Source organism: Cheilinus undulatus, linkage group 19 (assembly GCF_018320785.1).
Source record: "Cheilinus undulatus linkage group 19, ASM1832078v1, whole genome shotgun sequence".
Lineage (NCBI taxonomy): Eukaryota > Metazoa > Chordata > Actinopteri > Labriformes > Labridae > Cheilinus > Cheilinus undulatus.
This window is the reverse complement of record NC_054883.1, coordinates 11,087,332-11,110,251: the sequence shown is the minus strand read 5'-3', so window position 1 is coordinate 11,110,251 and position 22,920 is coordinate 11,087,332. Positions and strand designations below refer to the sequence as shown.

The 22,920-nt window shown below is 38.0% G+C and overlaps 2 protein-coding genes across 2 annotated transcripts in view; one reads left to right on the top strand and one right to left on the bottom strand.

Moving 5' to 3' along the window:
• The window catches only part of LOC121527051 (sodium/hydrogen exchanger 9-like), a 138,293-nt gene extending 125,611 nt beyond the window's left edge, over window positions 1-12,682 (top strand). The window contains exons 15-16 of the mRNA XM_041813728.1: window positions 7,547-7,652; window positions 7,729-12,682. Coding sequence (XP_041669662.1) covers window positions 7,547-7,652; window positions 7,729-7,893 — 271 coding nt within the window. The 3' untranslated portion in view covers window positions 7,894-12,682. The remainder of the gene's footprint in view (window positions 1-7,546; window positions 7,653-7,728) is intronic.
• A 107-nt stretch (window positions 12,683-12,789) lies between these two features.
• On the bottom strand, window positions 12,790-15,626 carry chst2b (carbohydrate (N-acetylglucosamine-6-O) sulfotransferase 2b). Its single transcript, XM_041813755.1, has one exon. The coding sequence runs from the start codon at window positions 14,964-14,966 to the stop codon at window positions 13,569-13,571; it is 1,398 nt and encodes a 465-aa protein (XP_041669689.1). The 5' UTR covers window positions 14,967-15,626; the 3' UTR covers window positions 12,790-13,568.
• Between the last annotated feature and the right edge of the window lie 7,294 nt (window positions 15,627-22,920).

Here is a 22,920-nt window from a genome sequence, read left to right as displayed (position 1 = left end):
TTCTGTGGTTAGATTTTTTTTTAGATAATTCTCTGAAGTTTCCATAGAAGTTAAAATAATTTCCTTGAGCTGAAGAGGAGTTTGCGAAAAAATTTCCAGGAATTTGCATTACATTTTTTTAGGTATATGTTTGTATGTTTGTTCGAGGGTTTGATTTGAAGTTTTGGGAGGAATTTAATCTGAAATTTTTAGGTAATTTCAAAGGAATATGGGGGACTTTATTTGTTAATTTTTGAGAACTTGATTGGAAATCTTGGAGGACATAGCCTTTGAAATGTTCTTGAATTTTAATTGGAATGTTTGGGAATTTGTTGGGTATAGAATTTCTATATCCATGGGATTATTGGGGAATGTTTTTTTTAACATTTCTGGTGCTTCAGGTAAATTTTTAGTTACTTTCATGGAAATTTGCAGGAATTTACTTGTAATTTATGGGGGAATTTGAGTGGAAATTTTGGGGGAATGTCCATTAAAATTTTCCCTGAATTTTCATGGAAATTTTGGGGAATTTGGGAAAATTTCCATAATTTCTGTGGAATTGTGGGGAAATGTTTTTTTTTTTATTATTTTTTTAGAACTTTGATTAGAAATGTTTGGGGGAATGTCCTTTGATATTTTTAAGAATTTTTATGAAAATGATACGGAATTGTTTTGGCTGTCTGGGGGATTTTACACAGTTCCACAATTTTTCCATGGAATTTGGTGGGAATTTATTCGTAAATCTTTGGGAATTTGATTGGAAATTTTGGGGGAAATATCCTTTGGATTTTTTCCTTAATTTTATGTAACTGTAAGGGAGTTTGTTTGGCTCTTTGGTAGAAATTGTTTGAAAATTTTCTATTGACTTTTTGGGGAATTTGTTTATACACTTTTGGGAATTTGATCGGTCATTTTGGTTGGGATTTGCTTTAAAAAAAATTGTAGTATTTTCTTAGAAAATCTAAAATGATTTTTGGGTAAAATCTTGACTGGAATATTTGGGGGATATTTAAGGAATTGTTTTAATGGGATTTAAAACATTTTTCTAATGTATTTTCACAGCAACTTTTTATATTATCATGGACATTTTTTGAAATTGGGGAGAATTTCTTGTTTTGGAGATTTCTAATGATTTTAAAGGAAATTTTACAAAACTTCCAGAACTTTTAGTGGAAATTTAGCTCAAATCAGGCCTTATCAATTTTCTGTGGTGCCAGCATTTTTACTGACTGAATGGCCCCTTACCAACTGGTCGACACACAATCAAAACGGTCAAAAACTACTCAGAGATGTGTTGTTTCTGCCTTCCAGAGATGTTTTTTTGCTGTTTGTCTTAGAGCAGTCACCTTCATAAACATATTCTTTGTGAAAATGACTTAATACAAGTAAGGAAATAATATCTTTTTTTACGTTGCACAGTAAGTTAAGCCTGTATTTCTCATACATTTTTGTGAAAACTAATTCCTGTTCAAAGATAAGGCTTTGCCTTTATACTTATCATGTCCCACTGATCCAAAACTAGTGGAAGAAACTAAAAATGCATTCCAAACAAAAGCATGGGTCTCAGGAGGTTAAAGACTGAAGGTAGCAACAGCTATCCTCTCTCTCTCCAAATCTTAAAACAGACCTACCAGTCACCTTTAGATCTCGATTACTTTTCATCATTACAAAAAGTTAAGTGACTGAATAAACATACTTGCAATTTAGAATTAGAATAAGGAACTTGTAGCCTTGACAGTTATGAGCAATTCACTTGTTTGCCTCTATTCTGACATTTATTTTAGGTTTGCTATTTCCTACTAGTACAATAAAACGACAGTACTCAACCCGCTGCTACCTGAAAACATTGAATTATAGTAAAAGTGCTCCCTTGCTGTACTCCACTGATGAAAGGTCAGGTAAAGGTGATGTGTGGGACATGTAGGAAGGCACTAAGCTCGCTGCGATGAGAGCTGAAGCAGCAGTTGAGCTTCTCCCCCCACGCAGCTACTCAGCACCTTTTCCCACATACACACAAACTCAAGCACACACAAACAACCCGACACCACTGTGGAACAGAGAGCAGCTCCAGCAGTTATAATTACCGTCGCTGTCTAGTATTATGCCGGTGCTGAACAGAAGGACGCCGTGCCGACAAGAGGACAACTCACTCCTGCAGGTCCCAAGGAAGTCATTATTCCCTCTCTCTTCCTTTTCTACTTCCTCCCCCTGCCCTTTTTTTCTCCTTTTCTCTCCCTCACTTCAGACATTTATAAATAAATCCTGTTAGCTGGCAGAGTAGTGCCCATAATTCCCACCTCTTGCATTTTGCTGATAACAGTACCAGAATGTAAGAATTGGCACCGAATAACACATTAGATCAGTTTTCTCTTCTCTTTGTTTTTCTTTTTTGTGCTCATGCCAGAGGACTGTGTACTTGTCTGCTCCCTTTATGTTCCACATTATTCATTATAGGCTCTGAGGTACAAAGGTTGCTTTGGTGAGAAATTATAGGATTGGTGAACTGTTGTTTTCTCCTTTTCCAAAGTACAAGGAGAGCAAAGTACACTGCAGGAGGGCAGTTATTAACCAGAACTGTACTTCAGCTAAAAGTAACCAGGGTCTGAGAGGAGAGGATGCAGACTCAAGTTTATGTTTATTATGCCAAGATCATGCATGAACAAAGGTATAAAGTAGTACAAAGCATTTGGCTCCCAACCTGGGCTCTGGTAAATATTCGCATTTATAGAAATTAAATGCGGATATATTTTTTCAAAATCATGATTATAAAACTACTGTACAGCGGTGTAATAGGGCCATTAAAAGATAAAGAAATAAAGAGGATCTGCTAATTTTTCAGAAAAAAGTTGACTTTTTTTTGGTGAAAAAAACTTGAAAATTTCTGAGTAGAAAGAGTCATCATACACTCAAAAAAAATCTAGTCTTTAGAGTAATAAATTTTACTTTGTAAAGTGAAAAAGTTATGAGAAATCAAACTGAAAAAAAATGTTGGATAACCCGCCCTTTAGAGAAATGTCTCTTCTAAGTCCCTTATTGATCAGTCCCAGTACAAGTATAATTTTAATGTGCTCACAACTGCGGGACTTATGCAAGGAAAAGAGCTTCACCAGGTCCGATTTCCCCCCAAATATCCAGCTATTTTCAATTTTTTAACCTCAAAAATTCTAACTGTTAGTGCATGTACATTTATGACTTTAAGAGTAAAAGTTGTTTCTCCTAAATTTAAACTCTTTAGGCTTGAAAATTTTGATTTTCCCATCATGCCCTTGGGCAGAGTGTTCAGATGAGTTTTATATGTGTTTGTTTGTGTTGTACAGTGATCCCTGCTGGGATTCTTTTGTCATGTTTCTGGTGGATTGTTGTTGTTTCTGATATAGGACACATTTGCACCATGAGTGAAGTTATCCGCTGTGTTTGAGTTCCCAGCTGTGACTTTGGGTGTTCCTAATGGGTAAGTAGTGTGAATACTCCATCCTCATTTAAAAAAAAATTATGCTACACTTTCATATTGTAAAATATGTAGTGTGGTCTGATATAAGCACTTCAAAGTGTTAAATTTAACTCTATATGAGTCATTACAATTAAACCCTGCTGACTTTCTATTGCTCAAAATTCTAAATTATGCTTAAAGATTGATTGACTAAAGGACAGACTGACATGTTCACATTGACTCAGAAAGTGCTCTTCCATGGAGTATAGTATAACATCATCACTATTTTGAAGTTAGACCCTACAGCCGGGATTTCTCTAACTGAGTGGGTAACTTTACTCATGGTGAAAATGTGTCTAATGCCCAAAGGCATTCTGGGAAAACCATGCAGATTAAGGGATGATTGTTAAATAATTTGAGTACAATGACAAAAATACTTGAGTGATTGAGCACTGTTTACTCAAAACTAAAAATGTGTTCTATCAGCTTAGAAAAATTGATCTGAAATAGGTGTTTCTGAATTTTAGGCTAACACAGCTCATTTATTTAAAAAACCTTATACTGTTTGGGCTCGTAGTGCTTGTTATCTTGGGACTACTAAGCGTGTTTTCTCATGACAGCAGATGTGTTTATCCCATCATCTCCAGATAACAAAGCTTATTATCTTGTGATAATGGGATCATTTTCTGGCGATCCAATAGGCTGCACTCTCAGGGGTGGTTTTAGTCATATTAAGGCCCCAGGCAGAGGAAAGGCAGAAAGTGAACTAAATATTTTGAGGCGTCTGTTTTCAGGCAGAAAGGACACAGAGCTACAGGACATACCCAAAATCTAAATATAATTACCCAAATACACAACAGTAGCTCCCAGAAGAGCATCATGACTCAGGTGTAAAGTATAAAAATGTATGCTTAATATTGGTGTAGTATCCATTCTTCTGCCACAAGTCAAACATTTTTATTTATTGAATGCCATTTTACCATATAATAATTGAAAAATTGACTGTTTCAGTATATCTACTGAACTGTAATTTCCTTGATATGGAAACATTTGGGGCTTTTAAGGGTCTTGACATTGGACATGAAATAAACCTCTGTTCTGATGTTTTTTATTCACGTTTGGCACCTTGTTAACATTCAAAACCTGTCTCAATCTCTGAAAATAATTTAAATGTGTACGTCATCTTTGACTGTCACCTATAATGATATAATCTTGAGGCACCTTGGAGCATAAGGCCCCAGGCATTGCCTACCTTTGCCTAAATGGTAAAACAGCCTGTGGTTACTGTGATATGACAAGCCATAATACATGCCACCAATGCATGCATAGTGCAAGATAGTGCTGACCACAGATCTCAGACGGGGTTTGACTACCAAGTCAAAAACTTGGTAGTCAAAGACCTAACCTGCAAAACAGGATTACAAAAAAATGTATAAACCTGAGCAAACATTCTGCCTACAGGAAAGAGTCTTGTCCTGGATGAAAACACCCTTATACAGCTAATCTAGAAAGCTAAAGCTAACAAAGCTCAATAAGCTTTGTAGATCATGTTGCTACAAAGCTAAATTTAATACTTATGAAGCTATGTTGGCTACATAAACTACAAAAGAAATATAGCCACATAACAAACATAACTAAAGCAAAGAAGCTACATTAGCTGCACTGGATTATGCTGTGTTTGCCAAAGGTAGAACCATTTTAGAAATAGTTATTGGAATGATGACATTAACTATGTAGCAAGCTGCATTAGCTACATTGGATAGTATAACATTGGCTGAAGCTAAAACAGTTTTAGAAGTAGTCATGGGAATAGTGGCTCACTTTCCCCTTCCATAAAGTTAGTGTAGCTACATTGGCTTATTTAGTAAGATTAACTAAGTAGCTAGCGAAGCTATGTTAGCAAAATAAGCTACATAGGTAATGTAGCTATATAACAAACATAGCTTAAGAAAATAAGCTACATAAACTACATTGGATTACGCTGCATTTGCTAAAGCTAGAACCATTTTAGAAGTAGTTATTGGAAAGACGGCTTGCTTGATTCTTCATAAAGCAAATGTTGCTACATCGGTTTATGTAATGATATTAACTATGTAGCTAGTTACATCGGTTTATGTAATATATTAACTATGTAGCTAGCAAAGCTACGTTAGCTATATAGACTTTATAAGTAACGTAGCTACATAGAAAACATCGCTTATGCGAACAAAGCTACATTAACTACATTGGATAATATAACATTGGTTAAAGCTCCATTTTAGAAGTAGTTATGGGAACAGTGGCTCGCTTTCCCCTTCTGTAAAGCTAATGTAGCCACATTGGCTTATGTTGTAATATTAACTATGTAGTTAGCAAAGTTATGTTAGCTACAAAGGCTACATACTAAGTAATGTAGCTACATAACAAATGTAGTTTCAGCAAAAAAAGCAACACAAACTACATTGGATTATGCTATGTTGGCTAAATCTCAAGCCATTTTAGAAGTAGTTATGAAAACAAAGGCTTGCTTTTTGCTTCGTAGCTAATGTAGCTACATTGGCTTATGTGGTAATATTAACTGAGGAGCTCGTGAAGCTATGTTAGCTTTAGCTAATGCTAATGAAGCTAAAGTTAGCCAGTCATGTTACTACTTGTTAAGCAGATCTGTACATAATTTAAATCCCAAATTAGACTTCTGGCCCTTTCTTCTGTTTATTTAACGCTCTTGGTTTTATCTATGTCATGTTGCTCAGTCTGTTATGTTTACACTTGTGGTTATTTAATGAATTTAACTTCCAGACTTTGTTTATGAATAAAGTTGGCTTTAAAAAATAGATCCTAGAAAGATTTACAGGCAAATTACCTCCCTTTCATTCTGACAGATGCAGTGTCTCAGAGTATGAGTCTGCAAGAGGGGGCATCTGAGATGAGCCAGACCCTGTTCACACAGCGAGTCAAGTTCAGCTTATTTCTGTGTTTATTTTGTGCCTCGCCAATCCTGGGAATATAAGATAAACAAATCAAGAAAGAAGAAAGCAAATGGGATTTACTCATTATTGGAAAAGCATATGAGTGTAAAAAAGGTGGAATGCATGTGGGGCACCCATATTTACAAATCAATTCTCTCTATTCTTTCTAGTGCTCCAGAGATGAAAATGAAAGAGGTTTTTGATGCTAGAGTCAGCAAAAATATGTATTTATTCATATCGAAACTTAAATATTGGATTTATATTAATTCTATTTCCATCAAGCCCTCTGCTGTCCTGCTCCCATAGAGTTGGAAACTTTTGGAGACTCGTTTGCTGTTGCATATTTCATTATGCATATTTCATTATGGGCTTTTATTACTGCAGACAACGACCCAGAAGACAAGCGCTGGCACATTTATATTAAATATGCTAACAACTTAGCAATCTGAAAGAAAAACAGCACAAACACCTAGAGCTTGAATGACTAATGTGCAACTCTTTGCAGAAAATCCACTGTGACTTGATGGCAAACAAAGTTCTTACAAGGAGAAAGGCGGGCTTAATTTAACTGCGTAGATATTGAACATTTTAGCATAACATTGTGCTGATGTAGTGCAGCACTGTCAGTGAAATCTGAAATTTGCTGTGTCATTGTTCACACTGTGCTGTGCACTGATTGACGTGTTGACTCATTGAATGCATTAGCATATTCAGTGTGACAGTGCAGTCAATATTAAAAGTAGAGGCTAGCTGTTATATCTATGTTGTAGATTCAAGAGGAAAAAGATGACAATGTGAGGTTTATATGAAATTTTCCAGGAAAGAATGAGTCATGTTGACAAATTCTTCTCTGATTATCCCTCCTGCATCTGTGTCTAAAACAACAACACTCCCTAAATTCCTCTACTCCTACTCATAATAAAGACCCTCCACTGAGCATTTAGTGCTAAGATATTACCCTTTGTTATTTGAGCTCTTAAAAGCCTTTGCAAATACACACTTTAACTTCCTACTTTACGCTGTATCACAAAATGTGTCCTCAGTTGGATCCCCTAGCTCTGCTAAAACCATCACAGTTATGACTAGCTAGCCTGAGGCCAGATTTGTAAAAGGCTAAAAACAAACCTCCCCCCTCTCACCGTGGTTGACACTCGCACACCTTTGCCGCCATGCCTTAACAAGGTCAAAGATATCTAACGCCTCTGCTGACACATCGTGGCCCTCCCCTGTCCGACTCTCTGCCCCGGTGCTGTGGTGTATTCGCCAGACTCTTCAGCAGCCCAAACATCCAGGAGGTAAGACTTTTATCGTGCTGCTTCTGACAAAAATGTCTTCAGAGAATATAAGACATGATCAGTTATGATTTCCCAGGATGAGGAGCAGCTGTGCGAGACTGAACCGGACGACTCCACTTGTGATCTGGAGAAAACGGAGCTTGGGTACATAGGCGGCGACTCATCATCGGAGCACTGCGAGGACCTGCTGGAGGGAGACCTGGGCCTCGGCACTGTGGCAGCTCTCTCCAGGGAGGGCTGAAGTTCCAGGAGTCTCTTCACTCTAACCCCAGCTTATCAGCCTCTGCTGCCCCGAGGCTAAGGCCCTGCCTCCCATAGTGAATAAGGGTCACTTGCCGGGGCATCTGAGAGGAGCCGACTGGGAGTCAGAGTTACAAAAGCTTTGCGAAAGGTCACGCAACCCCCCTTGTTGGTGACATGCATGCAGAGACACACTCATAGAGGGAGAAAAAAAAAGATTCAAAAGGGTATTGCTCTCTCTGTCACTGTGCTGATGATTATTCTTGCCTTGTTTTGCTTAAGATTCAAGGAATTTTAAAGCTGAAAAACAATGCTTCCTAATGTCTACAAAAAGGAAGAACAAACTGACCTTTGTGTGCACTTTTAAAAAAGAAGCATGCTTCACTTCCTTAAAAATGGCAAATTTAAGTTGCACATTTATCCCCCTTGAATTGGCTTCTTCCTACTTGGATGCATATCGCTTTGATTTCACATTCAAGAGAGATTTACTCGTGAGCGTCCACTGCGATTGAGAGCTTTACTATTTCCCCTAATCTGCTAAAATGGCTTTTTTATGCCAACTTTGCTTTGCTCACCCCCAACTCCTTATTAAACTTTTATTGCTCTGTTTTCCTACCACAATCCTTTTAACTCACTCAAACTGTATTCTGCTGAATTTATTACCCCTCTTCTCCCTCAACGTCTTGCTTATCATCCTGCAGAGGGCTAGAAAATTCCCTAATGCCGGAGTAAATTAACAGCATTTAGAAAATTGACAATCAGCATGTGAGACTTCTTTATAGATCGCACTGTGCTGCTCTCTGAGCTGAGTGCATCATTATAAATCCCAGGGCCCCCTCTCCCTTGTGAGAAGCAGGCAGCAAAATCCCAGTCTGTGAAGGTTAGGCTTGGAGAACATGCAGACTGTTTTTCTCATATTAATATAGCCATTGTCCTTGAAGTGAGGCTTTTCTGTGAGGCATTTTATGTTGTGAATGCATGGGTGCATCTATGGAATGCTCCTCTGTTGATGCTGCAGAGGAAGACAATGTATTCTCTTTTGTTTGTGCTGATGTCTGAGTTCAGTTTTGTTCTCAGGGAAAAAAGACTCAATGCCTTTCATAACAAGTCCTCAGATGTAGATGCTAAAACCCCTTGTTCTATCCTTAATGGAGTAGGGCCCTTGTAAAAATTGCAACACTGAAACTTGTCTTGTAACTAATTTTGCATACAACCCACTGTTTCTGTTGCAGTTTGTTAAGTATTGATGCAATTGCCTGCACAAAAATCACTCCAACTGGTGCTCAGAGTATCAAATAATGTCTTGACATTTGAAAACTCAGCAGCAAAATATCCTCATATGATCTGAACCAAAGCACAGTTTGGATCTCTGCAGGAAGAAGAAACAGTTTTATAACTTAATATGTAACCTTGGTTAGGAAACATTTTGCCTCATGTGCTTCATCAGGGTCATTTTAGGACACTTTGAATGTCACATACCAAAAAGACAAGGAGCTGTTTCACTTGTGTGAACTTTTAGCCGCTGCTAGACTTAGATTAATTCAGAGGAAAATGTTTTGTTTGCGTTACAAAAATCAACTTTTATGCTATTAACTGCATTTTCAAGACATTAAATATTGATGCTTGTACCTTTTGTAGCTGTTTCCTTTTAGTTCTCTGAATTTTGAGGCTGTCTTGTAGCAAATATGAATATCATGGAGTGCTGGTGGTCTACGGGTTTCATCAAATATTTCCTGTACAGAAAGCCGATAACCAAGGTTCAAATCAGCCCTGTGGCGTCATTTCCTACTCCATCTTTCCCCAATACTGTCCTGTCCTTTGAATAAAGGCATAAACAGCCCACTCCCTAAAAAACATTGCTCTCAGGCAATTCTATTTACTACAGAAGCCCTAAGTGGACATGAATTGGAATATTTTAATATTTTCCCATGCTGGAAAGCCGAACAACTGTTTTTCATTGGAGCTAACCTTTCAATTTCGAGAAGTCCCAGGGGACCAACTTTGACATAGCAGGGATGCTATGAAACACTGAAAATCGAACAAGTTAAAAATACTCAAAATATTAGTCATAACTGATTATATACAAACTTTCAAGCAGTGTAAATAATTATTTTGAATGACTCAAGTTAAAATATTTAATTTACATATTTCTTATCCACTAAAATTTTCCCTTTTGTCTTTTACATATTTTATTTTTGAACAGTCATGCCACCCAAAGCTAATTTGATTGACTACAGGTAACAAAGACTGAAAGACCGGCTTTCACCCAAAAAAATGGTCTTCCACAGAGTTCAGTACACTGTAAGACCGAACAGCTTTCTTACAAATCCATAAAGCTATTTCAGCTCTATTTTTAGTTGATCAAACACATTTTGAGTTTTAGGTAAACATTACTCAATCACTTTAAGTTTTATTTGTAATTGCACTCAAAATATTTGACAATATTCTCTTAATCCGCATAGTTTTCCCAGAATGCCTTTGGGCATTTGACACCTCTTGCACCATGAGTGAAGTTATCCACTCAGAGAAGTAAAGGTAACCCACTACTTACAGACGTTAACAGTTTCAACAAAAATATGAGTATTTTGAGCTTGTTAGTATCACAGCATTCTTGCTATGTTGGAGTTGGTCCCCACAGGTGGGATTTCTCTGAGTGGGTAACTTCACTCATAGTGCAAAAGTGTCTAATGCCCAAAAGTATTCATGGAAAACTTTGCAGATTAAAGGATGATTTTCAAATAATTTTAGTACAATGACAAAACATACTTAGATTAATCAAGCACTGTTTACTCCTATCACTCAGAACAATTAATCTGAAACAGCTATTTTGGAATTTTAAGTTAACACAACTCATTTTTAACAACGTTTTACTGTTCAGTCTTAAAGTGTAGGATAAGGGCATAATACATTTTCACTTTAATTTTATATTCATCTTATTATCTAATGCTGGTTTAACCATCATAAATTCAGTCCAGTCATATTCTCTCATTCTATCAAGATAAAATGAGCTGATATTTTAACAAAACACTGAATTCCTTGTTGTCTCACAAAAATGAGATAACATAAAATGTGATAAAATGCATTTACGCCCGCTTAGGGCTTCAGTAAATTACTTACACTAATTTCTGAGTAGATTTACTGTAGGTGTCACAAATCTATTTTTATGGCATGTTCCCAAAGACACACTGTGGAGTTTTTGGCTGAAAATGTACTGATTTTTCAAAGTGTGAACTGAAGGAAGCAAATCCAGATTTAAAGCATCATAGACACATCTATGCACCTCCTATAAGAGGGTAGAAGGGTACCAGGATGTAGACATTGGTGTGCATTTTTCACAGTTCTAAAAATGTTTTTCAGTTGTTTCTTTAAGGAAGGAATGCATCAAACAGTCTGGCTAAAATGCAACAGAACGTTGAGTTTGTTTCAGTGAGAAAAGCTTAGAGTCAACAAGATATTGTTTACAACAAACTCCACAGGGTCCCTTTGAGTGATATAGCAAAAAGCAACAAATGTGTGACATAAATTCAGCACTTTGGTTCTCAAACAGGGAGAAGAGGCACTGCACTTATGAAAGAGACAAACATATTATCAAAGGGCTGCATTATTAAGATACGAATATTTTAAGCTCAACACATAAGGGGCATTTGGTACCATTATATAGACAGAGTATGGTGATGGATTTCTTTTTTGGTAGGTAAAATTCACTGATTACAGACATTGTGAGGATATTCAGAATCAAAGTAGTGGTTGTCGGTGTTTTTTTTAGCAGTTTTATCCAGTGAAACCTGTAGTAGAGAACATTCTTGTCATGATACCAGGATTTTAAACTTGGATATTATTGGATGGGATATTATTATTATTTCACTCTTCTACTGTTATGCACACCTGTTCCAATGCCACAATTTTAAAAATGTTAGTTGGCTTAGACACCCAATATTGTGTATTTTTAAATGTAAAAAATTAGGTACAGACACATTGCCAACTAATTTGTGCAGTTAAGACAGTATGGAGCAGTTTGGCTGCATTTTTGATGGAGTCATTTTCCTTCAGGCACACCTGAAATACCATAAAATGTTTTTTTGCTTTGGTACTTTCGGATACTACCGATCCTCAAAAAACATTTTAGAACCTAAAAGTAACTTAGTATAAAAAAACTGACAACCTTATTATGGTAAACATCAGTTTGCTCAGTTGTGATGTTCTGCAGCAATTCTAACAATGAAGTGAAACATGGCTAGCTTGATTCTTCTACTTGACTATACTGCCCTTTTCAGTTTTTAACACTTGGCACTGCTGCTGTGTTAATTCTCAACATTTAAACAACAATAATACATTGATATGCTTTTTTCAGTGACTAAATTGAGACGACTGTAAATTATAAACACACTGACAACCATACTAATGACAGTATCTTGATTGATAATGCCCTGATGGATTGAAGCAGCAAAAAGCAGGAAAAATATCACTAATTTGCTCCGATATCTGTTCCATCAAGACGGCCAATTTACAAATCACATCACACTGATCATCCTTAAGCACCAACACTCTTATAAGTTTGGCAGTTTCATACAGTTTGCCCTTGATTTATGTCTAAATGTGTCCGCCATCTGATTGGCCCTCAATGAAAAAGTTTGGTGTGGACTCTTTGGGGTCTGAGATGGCCAGATGATATTATTAAAGCATATTGAAACCCTCCAAATTATTATTAAGCATTACATCTGCAAAATATTCTTATTTGTGCATAATTGGAAAACATAGTGAGAATATAAGTGACAGCTCTATATAACTGTTTTTACTTCAACACTTAAAGGATCATTGCACCAGACTTTGAGAATCAGTGTTTCTGTTTTCTATCACATGTGAATCAGTGCATGTTAATTAAAACAGATGCTCAAGCTTTGTTGTTTACTGTGAACTTTACTCAATGCAATATTCCCAGGTTGTGTTTTTAAAGAGCAAGCAATTGTAAACATTTTAAATGGTAGAACAGACTGCTTACACCGACATTAGAGAAGACTTTCCAGATCCAGAGCCATGAAATTGTCCACAGTGCATGAAATCATCCTACGAGGATTTGGTGACAAAAACAGAACTTCTTTTTTTTAATCTAGAAAAAGCACTACTGCTGTTCTGATGTAGCCTACTCATCACACCTCTACTTATGGCACATCATCGAATGATTGTCTCTGACTTCAACCAGATCTTACAAATAACATTAGCAATGAGTTTATTTTTATTTTTTGAATCAGATGTTTCTTGTATTTTTTGTTTTTCTTTCATTCACTATTTTCACTTGTACAGACAGTATGGAGACTGAAAAACAGATTTTTTTTTTGTAAGTTTTGAACATTCAAAAATAACCCCAAAACATCCACTTTGTAGTGTCTTCATAACAAGATACATGAATTATACAGATGTTCTTTTTTTCATGGCTGCTGCTTTACTTTTTAAGTCGTCGTCTGTAGGCCTTTGCACTGTCAAACACATCCATTATTCCATATAAAAGGAGTGGTCCCTTCAAATACCACTGCAATTCAACTGAGAGAGACCTGATACATTCCAAATGTGGCCAGTCGAGCTCCTCAAACACTGATCAAAGTAAAGCTTTAATTCCACAATAAGAGGAAACGGCACTCGATGCAAAACAAACATTAAATTAAAAGGTCTTTGGTGAGTTCACAGTTTGGAGTGTGTCAGGAGTGATTTACCCAAGTCCTTGGCCTCCCCGGCTGTTCTGACCCTTTCATACCCTAAAACAGACATGGCATGATGGCAGTAGTCCTCCACTTGTTTGATCTGCTGGATGCTGAGCACTGTTCTCCATGCACTAGCAGCTTGTGTGGCATTCCTAGAGGAGACGATGAATGGCTTCGATGAGGAGCTGGAGCCGCTGGTCATGTTCAGAGCAAACGACTCAATGTCGTGGTTGGTGGTGAGGTTGGCAAAGCGGTAAATGTTCCGCAAAGTCTTGACCGGGTTTTCCACCAGGTCCTCGTACCGCACAGCCATGTACTTCCCCTTCAGCCAGGCTGGTGGGTTTAAGGCAGTCCTCAAAGTCCTGGAGGTGCGATCACAGATCACCTCCATGGCTCCTATGGAGTGATAGTCTGAGCCATCTTTCTTGTTGGCTTTATGGCCTGGATCCACAAAAGGAATCCGGCGAAGTTTTGGGTCCCTGCTGCGGACCACCTGTAAATTCTCCCGTATCAAACCGTGCCTGGATTTGATCCTGGAGTTTGCCACTGCCCGTGGGTCTCTTACCAGGTGTATCACCTTCAAATCTAAAGATGGATCCTCCATAAGAGGGGCTAACACATTAACATCCAAAATACGTACCCCTTTTATGACTATAGTGTTATATTTTAGGCACTCCTCCTCCAACAGTCTAAGGCTTTGAGGGGGGCACTTTTTACACACCTTATCATCCACCATCCCCACCACCTCCTTCCTGTAGGCAGAGCACAGAGGATAAGAGCACACCACTTTATTGAGGGTGGCCCCAAATAGTCCCAAGGAGGTGAAATTCTTCCCCCCAGGGCTGTTGTAAAGTTGGAAAACAGACAGATCACAGCGGTATAAGGAGCTAAGCATGTCCCTTGCTGCTCCTTGTAAAGACACCGCATCACCTGGGTACAGTTTCTGCCATATGTGCCACATCGGCTCATACAAGAAGAACACTTCAGGATTTTGGTTAAAAAGCTCCCCAAAGAAAGACGACCCCGACCTCCAAGTGGTCAGAACATAGATAAGCTGTCTCTTTTTGGCCATGGAGGGCCTGTATAGGAAGCGAATGTCAGATCTGCTCTGATAAGTGGTGCTCCTCATCTGGTGATTGCACTGCTGTGGCTCTTTAGTCCATTTATAATTAGCCAAGTTGAGCATAGTAAGCACCAGCAGTAAGAAATAGGCCATAAATAACACAATCCTCTTCCTGCGGAGGACTTTCATCACGATCCCTGGCTGTGCTATTATCTTGGTATGATTCCTGTATGTTTTAAGCTTCCTCCCAAAGCCAGCATCCTTCTCCCAAGGCGCTGTCAACTTCAGTGGTTGATGATATTGTTTGCCTCTCATCTGTACCCAAGGAAAGTGGCTCTCACCACTGGACCAAGCTCCTTACATTGACTGAGCACTTCTGCAGAATGTATACAGCATAAACTGGGGATGGATACCCAGTTGAATGAGCTTATTAGGTAATATATTCACCACCAATTGGAAATCCACTACACGATATCCCGTTTTCACTGCACTGCGCAATGGTCTTCATGGGAACGACGGATGCGAGGAGCGTTTCTGTTGCCCACATCGAGCGTTGCAGTGATTCTGCGTGTGGCCCGTGTTCAAAACAAAAAGGAAGAAGCCTTCATCATTGTAACAGCCGCCCTGTTTGTCCATGTTCAGCGGAGGCATCCCTGCGCAGTTCTCATCCGATGCATCCTTGCAAATGCAGCCTGCTCAGACCCAGGCACCGCAGACAATACAACTCGTCACGACCTGACGCGCCGGGCTGCAGCTCAAATTAATCCGACATAACGGAGCGGTAAATAACCCGGTATCCACAGTGACGGATAGCTGGAAGATTTCTCCCACTTCTTCCTGCTCTCCTGATCGTCCAACTAATACAAACTGAACCGATTCAATCACAATACAGGGAGAAAGGCCCGCCCACAGAGCGGATACATTGGCCCGCGTTGTGGCGTAAAGCGTCAGGGAGTGACGCTATAGGACATGCTGCACGTCCGTCTCGTTGCGACGCTTAATTCTGGCTCCCACAGATCACAGCAATGGAAGGTTGTGGGAAGTGATGCTGTTGTTATGTTTCAGAGAGGTCTGCATCCTTGTAACTATGCTCCACCCTTCGTTTGAAGACCCACAGCTGCGTGTTTTACCAGGCTCAGAAGCCTTAAAGACAGATATGGCTCTCTTCCTTTTTTTTAAACCTTGTAATCCATGTTTTTTTTAACAATTGTGTGAAAGAAATTCCACTATTGAGGTTGCTTGAGTCACTTCATGATAAAGGACAACAAAGAAAGATCAACATCTCACATTAGGAGTAATTGTTTTACCTGCCACAGCCTCAAGAGGGAGGCACAGATCCAGAAGACGGGATAAAGGATAGGAAAAGTGTTTTAGAGCAGAGGTGTCCAAACTATGGCCCATGGGCCAGCTGCGGTCAGTGGTTCGAGAGGGGTCTGGCTTCAGACCACAGATCTCAGACGTCCCCTTTTAAAGACCACTACTGTGAGATGTCACCTCTGTCAGAACAGGAGGGACATAATTTGCCAGAACATTTGAGATTTTGTTTTTTAAGTCAGTTTATTAAGCTTATTAAGCTTACATTCATGAAATAACCACACTGCAAAAATTATCAGGACAGTCTGGCTGCAGACTGTACGTTTCTGACAGCCGCTCTTGCAGACATCTGAGATGCTGTATATGTCAGAATGGAACTGATGTAATTTATGTAAGCAACAGATTTTCAGCCTTACATTTGTTTTTGTACTTTTTTATATATATATATAACTTTATACATATACAAATTTGGCAGTTACATTCATAGACATATATGTAGACGCCTCATTGACTGTGTTTGCTAGCTGCTGCTAAACGTCCACGTGTCCGCCGTATTACCAGAGGCAAGACCGTTCCATAAACAATGTAAGACAATGAGGGATGAAGGGTTTTGTGATTAAAAACACACAAGTTTACATTTAAGTGGTCTTTAAAAGTCGTTTGTTTTTAACGTGGAATACCTCTGGCAAGATTGCGGCGGCGTTGACGTACAGCCCACTGGCCAATGAGGCATCTACGTATATAATGTCTATGGTTACATTCATGAAATAACCACACTGCAAACTTTAAAAACCAAGCAACATTTCAATAATTAAATAGAAAAACGGTTCAGGGGTCTCATCAGGGGTTGAATTGTGTATCTGTTTTAAGGCGAACAGTAGGCTATAGCTTTGTTAGCTTAAGTTAAAGCTAACAGCTTCACTGGCTATGTAATTAGCATTACTAAATAAGCCAATGTACAGTGCTTAACAAATTTGTTAGACCACCTGTCATATTTGTCTCAGAGACCATCCAGCATCATGAAGTGCTTTAATGCGGACTCTTTCATTTTCAGTGAGCTCTCTGCGTTTTACCGTTTTGAACAGGAATGAGGGATTTCAAACTGAATTCACCCAAATCACTGAGCTTCTCCGAGAAGTCAGAAACTAATCAAGCATAACATTCAACCACTAAAATTCCATTTTCTGTTCAGGAATGCAAGTAAATAACTATCATTTGAGATATTAATCAAGAAATGTTAATGTGCTTTACTATTTTTCCAGTGTTTTTGTAAATCAGTACATTTGAAAATTCATGGATAACAATAATAATTATATTTTAGCATTAAAAATATCATTTGGGTTAAAGAGTTTCTACATATTGGTTTAGTAACCATTGCAGAAACATAAAAAAATGACTTTGGTAATTACCAATGCTGTTAATTTAGGGCAGCTGTGGCATAAACCTTACTTTGGTTAGGGTTAGAGAGGTCTAATAAATTTGTTAAGCACTGTAGTTAGGTTGATTTTAGCTTCGTGACCGTAAGCAAACATGAGTTTTAGCAAACGTTGCTAAAGCTAACTAAGATGTGTAAAAATGTAGCTTATGTAGTAGCTTTGTGAGCTTAGCTTCAGCTACATTATTAACGTAGCTCTGTTCTCTATGTAGCTTATACATCTAAGAGAGCAATGTAAGCTACACTGGCTGCGTAAGAATGTCTTCAGAGAGGATGAGCTTTTTGTAAGCAGACTGTTTAGTTAATAAACTTTTTGTAATTAGGTTTTGCAGGTTTTTAACTTTAACTTTTGGTGTCCTAACTGTTACCATAAACATTGACCTAACCCTGAGTTTAATCCAATTTTAATTTGAAAGTTTTGCATCCACTCTGAGATATGGCGCTTCATATGAACAGTCTGTGAGAGTAGCTGTCAGATATGTAGGCTACTGTCTGCAGCCAGAGCCCCCTCAACATTACAGACTAAGCAACATTTCATAAATAAAAGAGAAAAAGCGGTCAGATATCTAATCCAGAATTAAATTATGTAAAGACTTGTGCTAGAAGTAGTTACATGAACAGTGGCTCTCTTTAGCTTTGTAAGCTTAGCTAAAGCTAAAATAGCTACGCTAGCTATGTAGTTGACATTACTACATTAGCCAATGTTGCTACGTATTAGCTTAGAAAATGTGAGCTTTAGCAAACGTAGCTAAAGCTAACATAGCAACATTAGCTGATTTGCTAACGTAACTCTAGCTTTAGTTATGTTAGCTACATGGGCTTTCACGGAGGACGTGCTTTTCTTCCCCGTAAGCAGACTGTTTACTGAGCTTTATTAAACATTTTGTAGTCAGGTTTTGCAGGTCAGGATTTTGACTTAACTTTTGGTAACCTTACCCTTACCTTAACCCTTACCCTAACCAGAAGTTTAATCTGATTTTATTTCGAATGTTTTAGAGTCTATTTCCATTCTGATAGAGGTAGTAGTGGTCTGAGATCTGTGGTCTGCATCCAGACTGTCATGAAAGGTCCACTTTGAATTGGCCTGCAGTGAATTACAAGAATAAAATAAATGAAATAATATGGCCTGCATTAGAAATTTGACTCGTGCTCGACTGTTTGGTGCTTCTTCTTAGCCTCGGTTGAGCTGCTGTATTGAGTCTATAAACAAATATTTTGACTAGAAGAATTTGTTGACTTTTATCTAATGGCTAAATTAAAACTAATGGCAAACATTTCAAGAACTAAAATAACAATATCTCACTTCATAAATCCCAGATGAATAAAGACAAGACGCTTACTGAGGCAAAGCAGCACAAACCAGGCTCATTTGCTCTGCTGTCTGCTCAGTCTCAAAGTCCAATTTCCAAACCATTTTGCTCTAATCATCTTCAAGCGCCTATTTATGGTCCTCTTAAAGTTTAGCGGTTCTGTGGGTTTGCTCTTGTTTCATGTCTGAATGAGAATGGAGGTGAGCTGTCAGTGTATCCACTCTCTGATGCACTGCCCATCCTGACCATATTGGTAGCCAGGACCGAACAGCCCCAGTCTGATTTGACAGATGAAAACCTTAACAAAGAGTGTATACTTTCCTTGTCACACCATCAATGAAACACTGTGGTGTATGCTGTTTTTCCTCTTTAAGCATGTTCAATTATTCAGCACATTTTAGCCTACGTTAGATTGGTTATTCACTTTGAGACACTAAATATGAGCCATATCAGAGTGGCCCAGTTCACTGAAAAAGAAAGAAAAATAGACACCTCTGCTTTAGAGGAAGTTGTTCCTAAATGTACCACAGAGATATTGCCTGAAATAAAATATTTAAAGGAATACTTTAAATATACATTACAAGCAGTAAAGGAATATTGCAGCACTTTTCTCATCGAGGGTATTGGCAACCAGTCAACACCAGTGACTGGCACTCTTCTCAGCTACAATCTGACGTCTGACAGCTGTTCCCCTGGAAATGACAAGTCCTGGGACCGCTGTCCAGCCATGTGTTCCAACACAGGGCACCACATGCTCTGCAGATTGAAAATCATCTTTTCTATAAGAGGCTTGCCAGTTTGGGATTACAGCCGTGTGCGAATGAATGACACAAAAGACTGAGTGAAAGGGGATGGACCCTTTGACCTCTGAGTGGACATCTGTGTGGGTGGGCCTTTAACATTTACATTATGGAATTTATGGTGACACTGCTGTGATGTAACTGCAAATTGTATCTATATATACAAGTGCTATCACCCTTTTTTTGACATTAGAGCTCCTCGTATTCTGCCCTATAGTATACCACTGTATAGCCCAGAAAAACATCTGTTACAGATCAAGGAAAGCTCTGAGTGCTATTAGTGCCGTCGAGAGAGCTTATGTGGCTCAGATTATTGGACCGTCCAATGAATAATTACACTTTATGGTTTGGTTGTCTGTGCAGTGATCTTTCTAAACCATAAGTACTCATTTTGCTGTACTTATACAATGCGGATGTTTACAGTGTAAAGCTTTTGAGTACACTGCCCCCTGCTGGAGTATTGCACTCACACTCAAGACAAAGAATCAGACTTTCTTGTCTGTATAAACATTATTACGACATTTATACTTTAATTCACGACTTATCAAGATGTAGGACCATATAAGTGACAAGATGTGAAATGTACTGAGGGAATTCAGAGAAGAAAAACACTCTAATCTGTCAATTTTGAGAGTTTCTTTTATTTCCTCTGGAATCTGGTAATCTTATTTGTTATTTCTGCATATAACACTGAACAAGAGCCTTATGCATCCTCCATACATTGTACGTTCTTTTATTTATTCTTCACTCGACGCCTTTGTGATTAACAGCCATCCTTCAGGGATGGTGTATTGTTAAACACAGCATCCCATAAAGCACAGCTAAGGGACCCCTACCTCCACTTGTATCTGCTCAGGGACTGAACATCTAGGAGAGGCTTTTTCCAAAATGCTCATTCAGTTTAACAGCTCCTCTGTGTATATGTATCACTAGGAGCCAAGACTGATACACTGTGCGTTTTTTAGCTTTACATTGTACTCTCATGGCTTGATTTATAATATTCTACAATGAGTTTTGACGACAATTTAGAGGAGCACCCCTGTAGGAGAAAACATCATGTAAAGTATTAGTTAAGAATTTTTATTACATTGGGATTTTGTACTGCAGCTCCTAATAGTTTCTCCTTTTAATATTGCTGCAATGCAAACTAGTCTTTACTAACTACATGCTTTTGGCTGGACTTCCTGTGTAGAATTACTTACAGGATTATCTTCACAATGCAGCACTAGGGGACATCATCAGCAATGGAACAACATCATGAGGTGTTTGGGGTCTTCCAAAAATTAAACATCCTTGCCTAGACAGCCTCATTAACATGTACTCTAGCAGTCACCTGTGGATCACTCCCTTTCAACCAGAGAAATCTAGACATTTACCCAGCTGTGTCTGTGGTGTTGTTAATGGCTCTCCCTCGTTTTTGCCCTGTGATGCAAAGTGCTGTATAAGCTCTCAAAAATTACTAGACTGCAAAGCTGCAACATCCAACCTCCACAAGCCAACACTTGGCTCTGCAGCCTTTTCTTTGGCAGGTGTCCCTTATCTTCTCCTACTTTGCTTGTTTGTGCATTAAAATTGTAATGCTGGCGGCTATCAAGAAGTTTTCTTTATACATTTTGAAGGTCTTCAATAAATGTTTTTGTTTTTTTAATAGTATGTGCTTGTTCATGCACACGTGAAATGTGGAACCAGTGGGTTTATTGCTGTTGTCTCTAGTGCTTCCCAAAGGTGGGCCACAAGAGGTCCTTTACAATAACTAAAAATCATTAAAATTAATAATTAAATTATGTTTTAAATGACCCTAAAATGAATTGTTTTATGTTATAATTTTAATACTCAGAAGTTACAAAACACAGCCAAAAGTTTTAACTTATTGCACTTCTTTGTACTTTATTTTATCTGACATATACAACTGGTGTAATGGTCCAACTGGTGTTGGATTAACCGGTGATACTCTTAAAGGTTCTACAGTGTCACTCACTTCCCAATTTTAAAAATTTATCAGTTTCTTACAGAGATAAATTTAAGAGATGAACATGGAAAAATAAAATTTACATTTCCATCAATATTCCCTTTTTATGAAACAATATTTGAGTCCTATGTTATGGTTGTACAAGTTTTGGTGGGCCCCAGAAGATTTTCAGGTCTCAAATTGGGCCGCAGGATACTATGGTTTGGGAAAGGCTGCTATAGATGTGTTTCCATGGTAGCAGCTGAATGTGTGCTGCAGTTGGAGTCAAGGACAAATTTCCTAAAGAGGATGATAAGGTGTATTGTATCATATCGTATCGTATCGTGGAACAACTCTTTTCCGAGCAACTTTAAATATATCTTCTTCAAATTTAGAGTATTTTTACTGTACACTCTCCTGCTTTAATCTGAGTTTTCTCCAATTTCACCCACCCAAACTTTGCCATCAGAATGGTTATTATACATTCCCAAAACATTAATTTGTCATATGTGTACGTAAAATAGTTTAACAACTTCAGGTTCATTGAACTACCTTCCATCATTGTTACATGGAGTCACACCAGATCATCTACCTGTGGTGCAAAAGTGTTCAGAATTAAAATATTGGAAAATAACAATTTAGAATTGCTGTGGATAAGAAACATATAGCTCCAGGAAAAATACCAAAACATGTTGTAGTAACTTGGATTTCAACAGAAGTGGCCTACCTGCTATTTAACAAATACTATTTTCTCAGTAAGTTTTATTTAAATTACTTAAGGTAATCAAATTTCCTAAAGAGGATGATAAGGTGTATTGTATCATATCGTATCGTATCGTGGAACAACTCTTTTCCGAGCAACTTTAAATATATCTTCTTCAAATTTAGAGTATTTTTACTGTACACTCTCCTGCTTTAATCTGAGTTTTCTCCAATTTCACCCACCCAAACTTTGCCATCAGAATGGTTATTATACATTCCCAAAACATTAATTTGTCATATGTGTACGTAAAATAGTTTAACAACTTCAGGTTCATTGAACTACCTTCCATCATTGTTACATGGAGTCACACCAGATCATCTACCTGTGGTGCAAAAGTGTTCAGAATTAAAATATTGGAAAATAACAATTTAGAATTGCTGTGGATAAGAAACATATAGCTCCAGGAAAAATACCAAAACATGTTGTAGTAACTTGGATTTCAACAGAAGTGGCCTACCTGCTATTTAACAAATACTATTTTCTCAGTAAGTTTTATTTAAATTACTTAAGGTAATCAAATTCGTGGAGTTCTATCACTTAAAAGGGTTTACCATGTAGCCATAGGACCACTTTAAAAAGCTATACTTCCTCTATATTCTGGCATGATTCACATATATTTTTACTGGCTTGTGTTAAGAGTGCATACTGACTGTAAATGACTAATATGCGTGGATATGATTCAGCGCCAAGTGGACAGCT

What these genes read in the sequence shown, in the direction of transcription:
- chst2b (XM_041813755.1), bottom strand. Translation starts at nt 14,966, where the DNA reads ATGAGAGGCAAACAATATCATCAACCACTGAAGTTGACAGCGCCTTGG.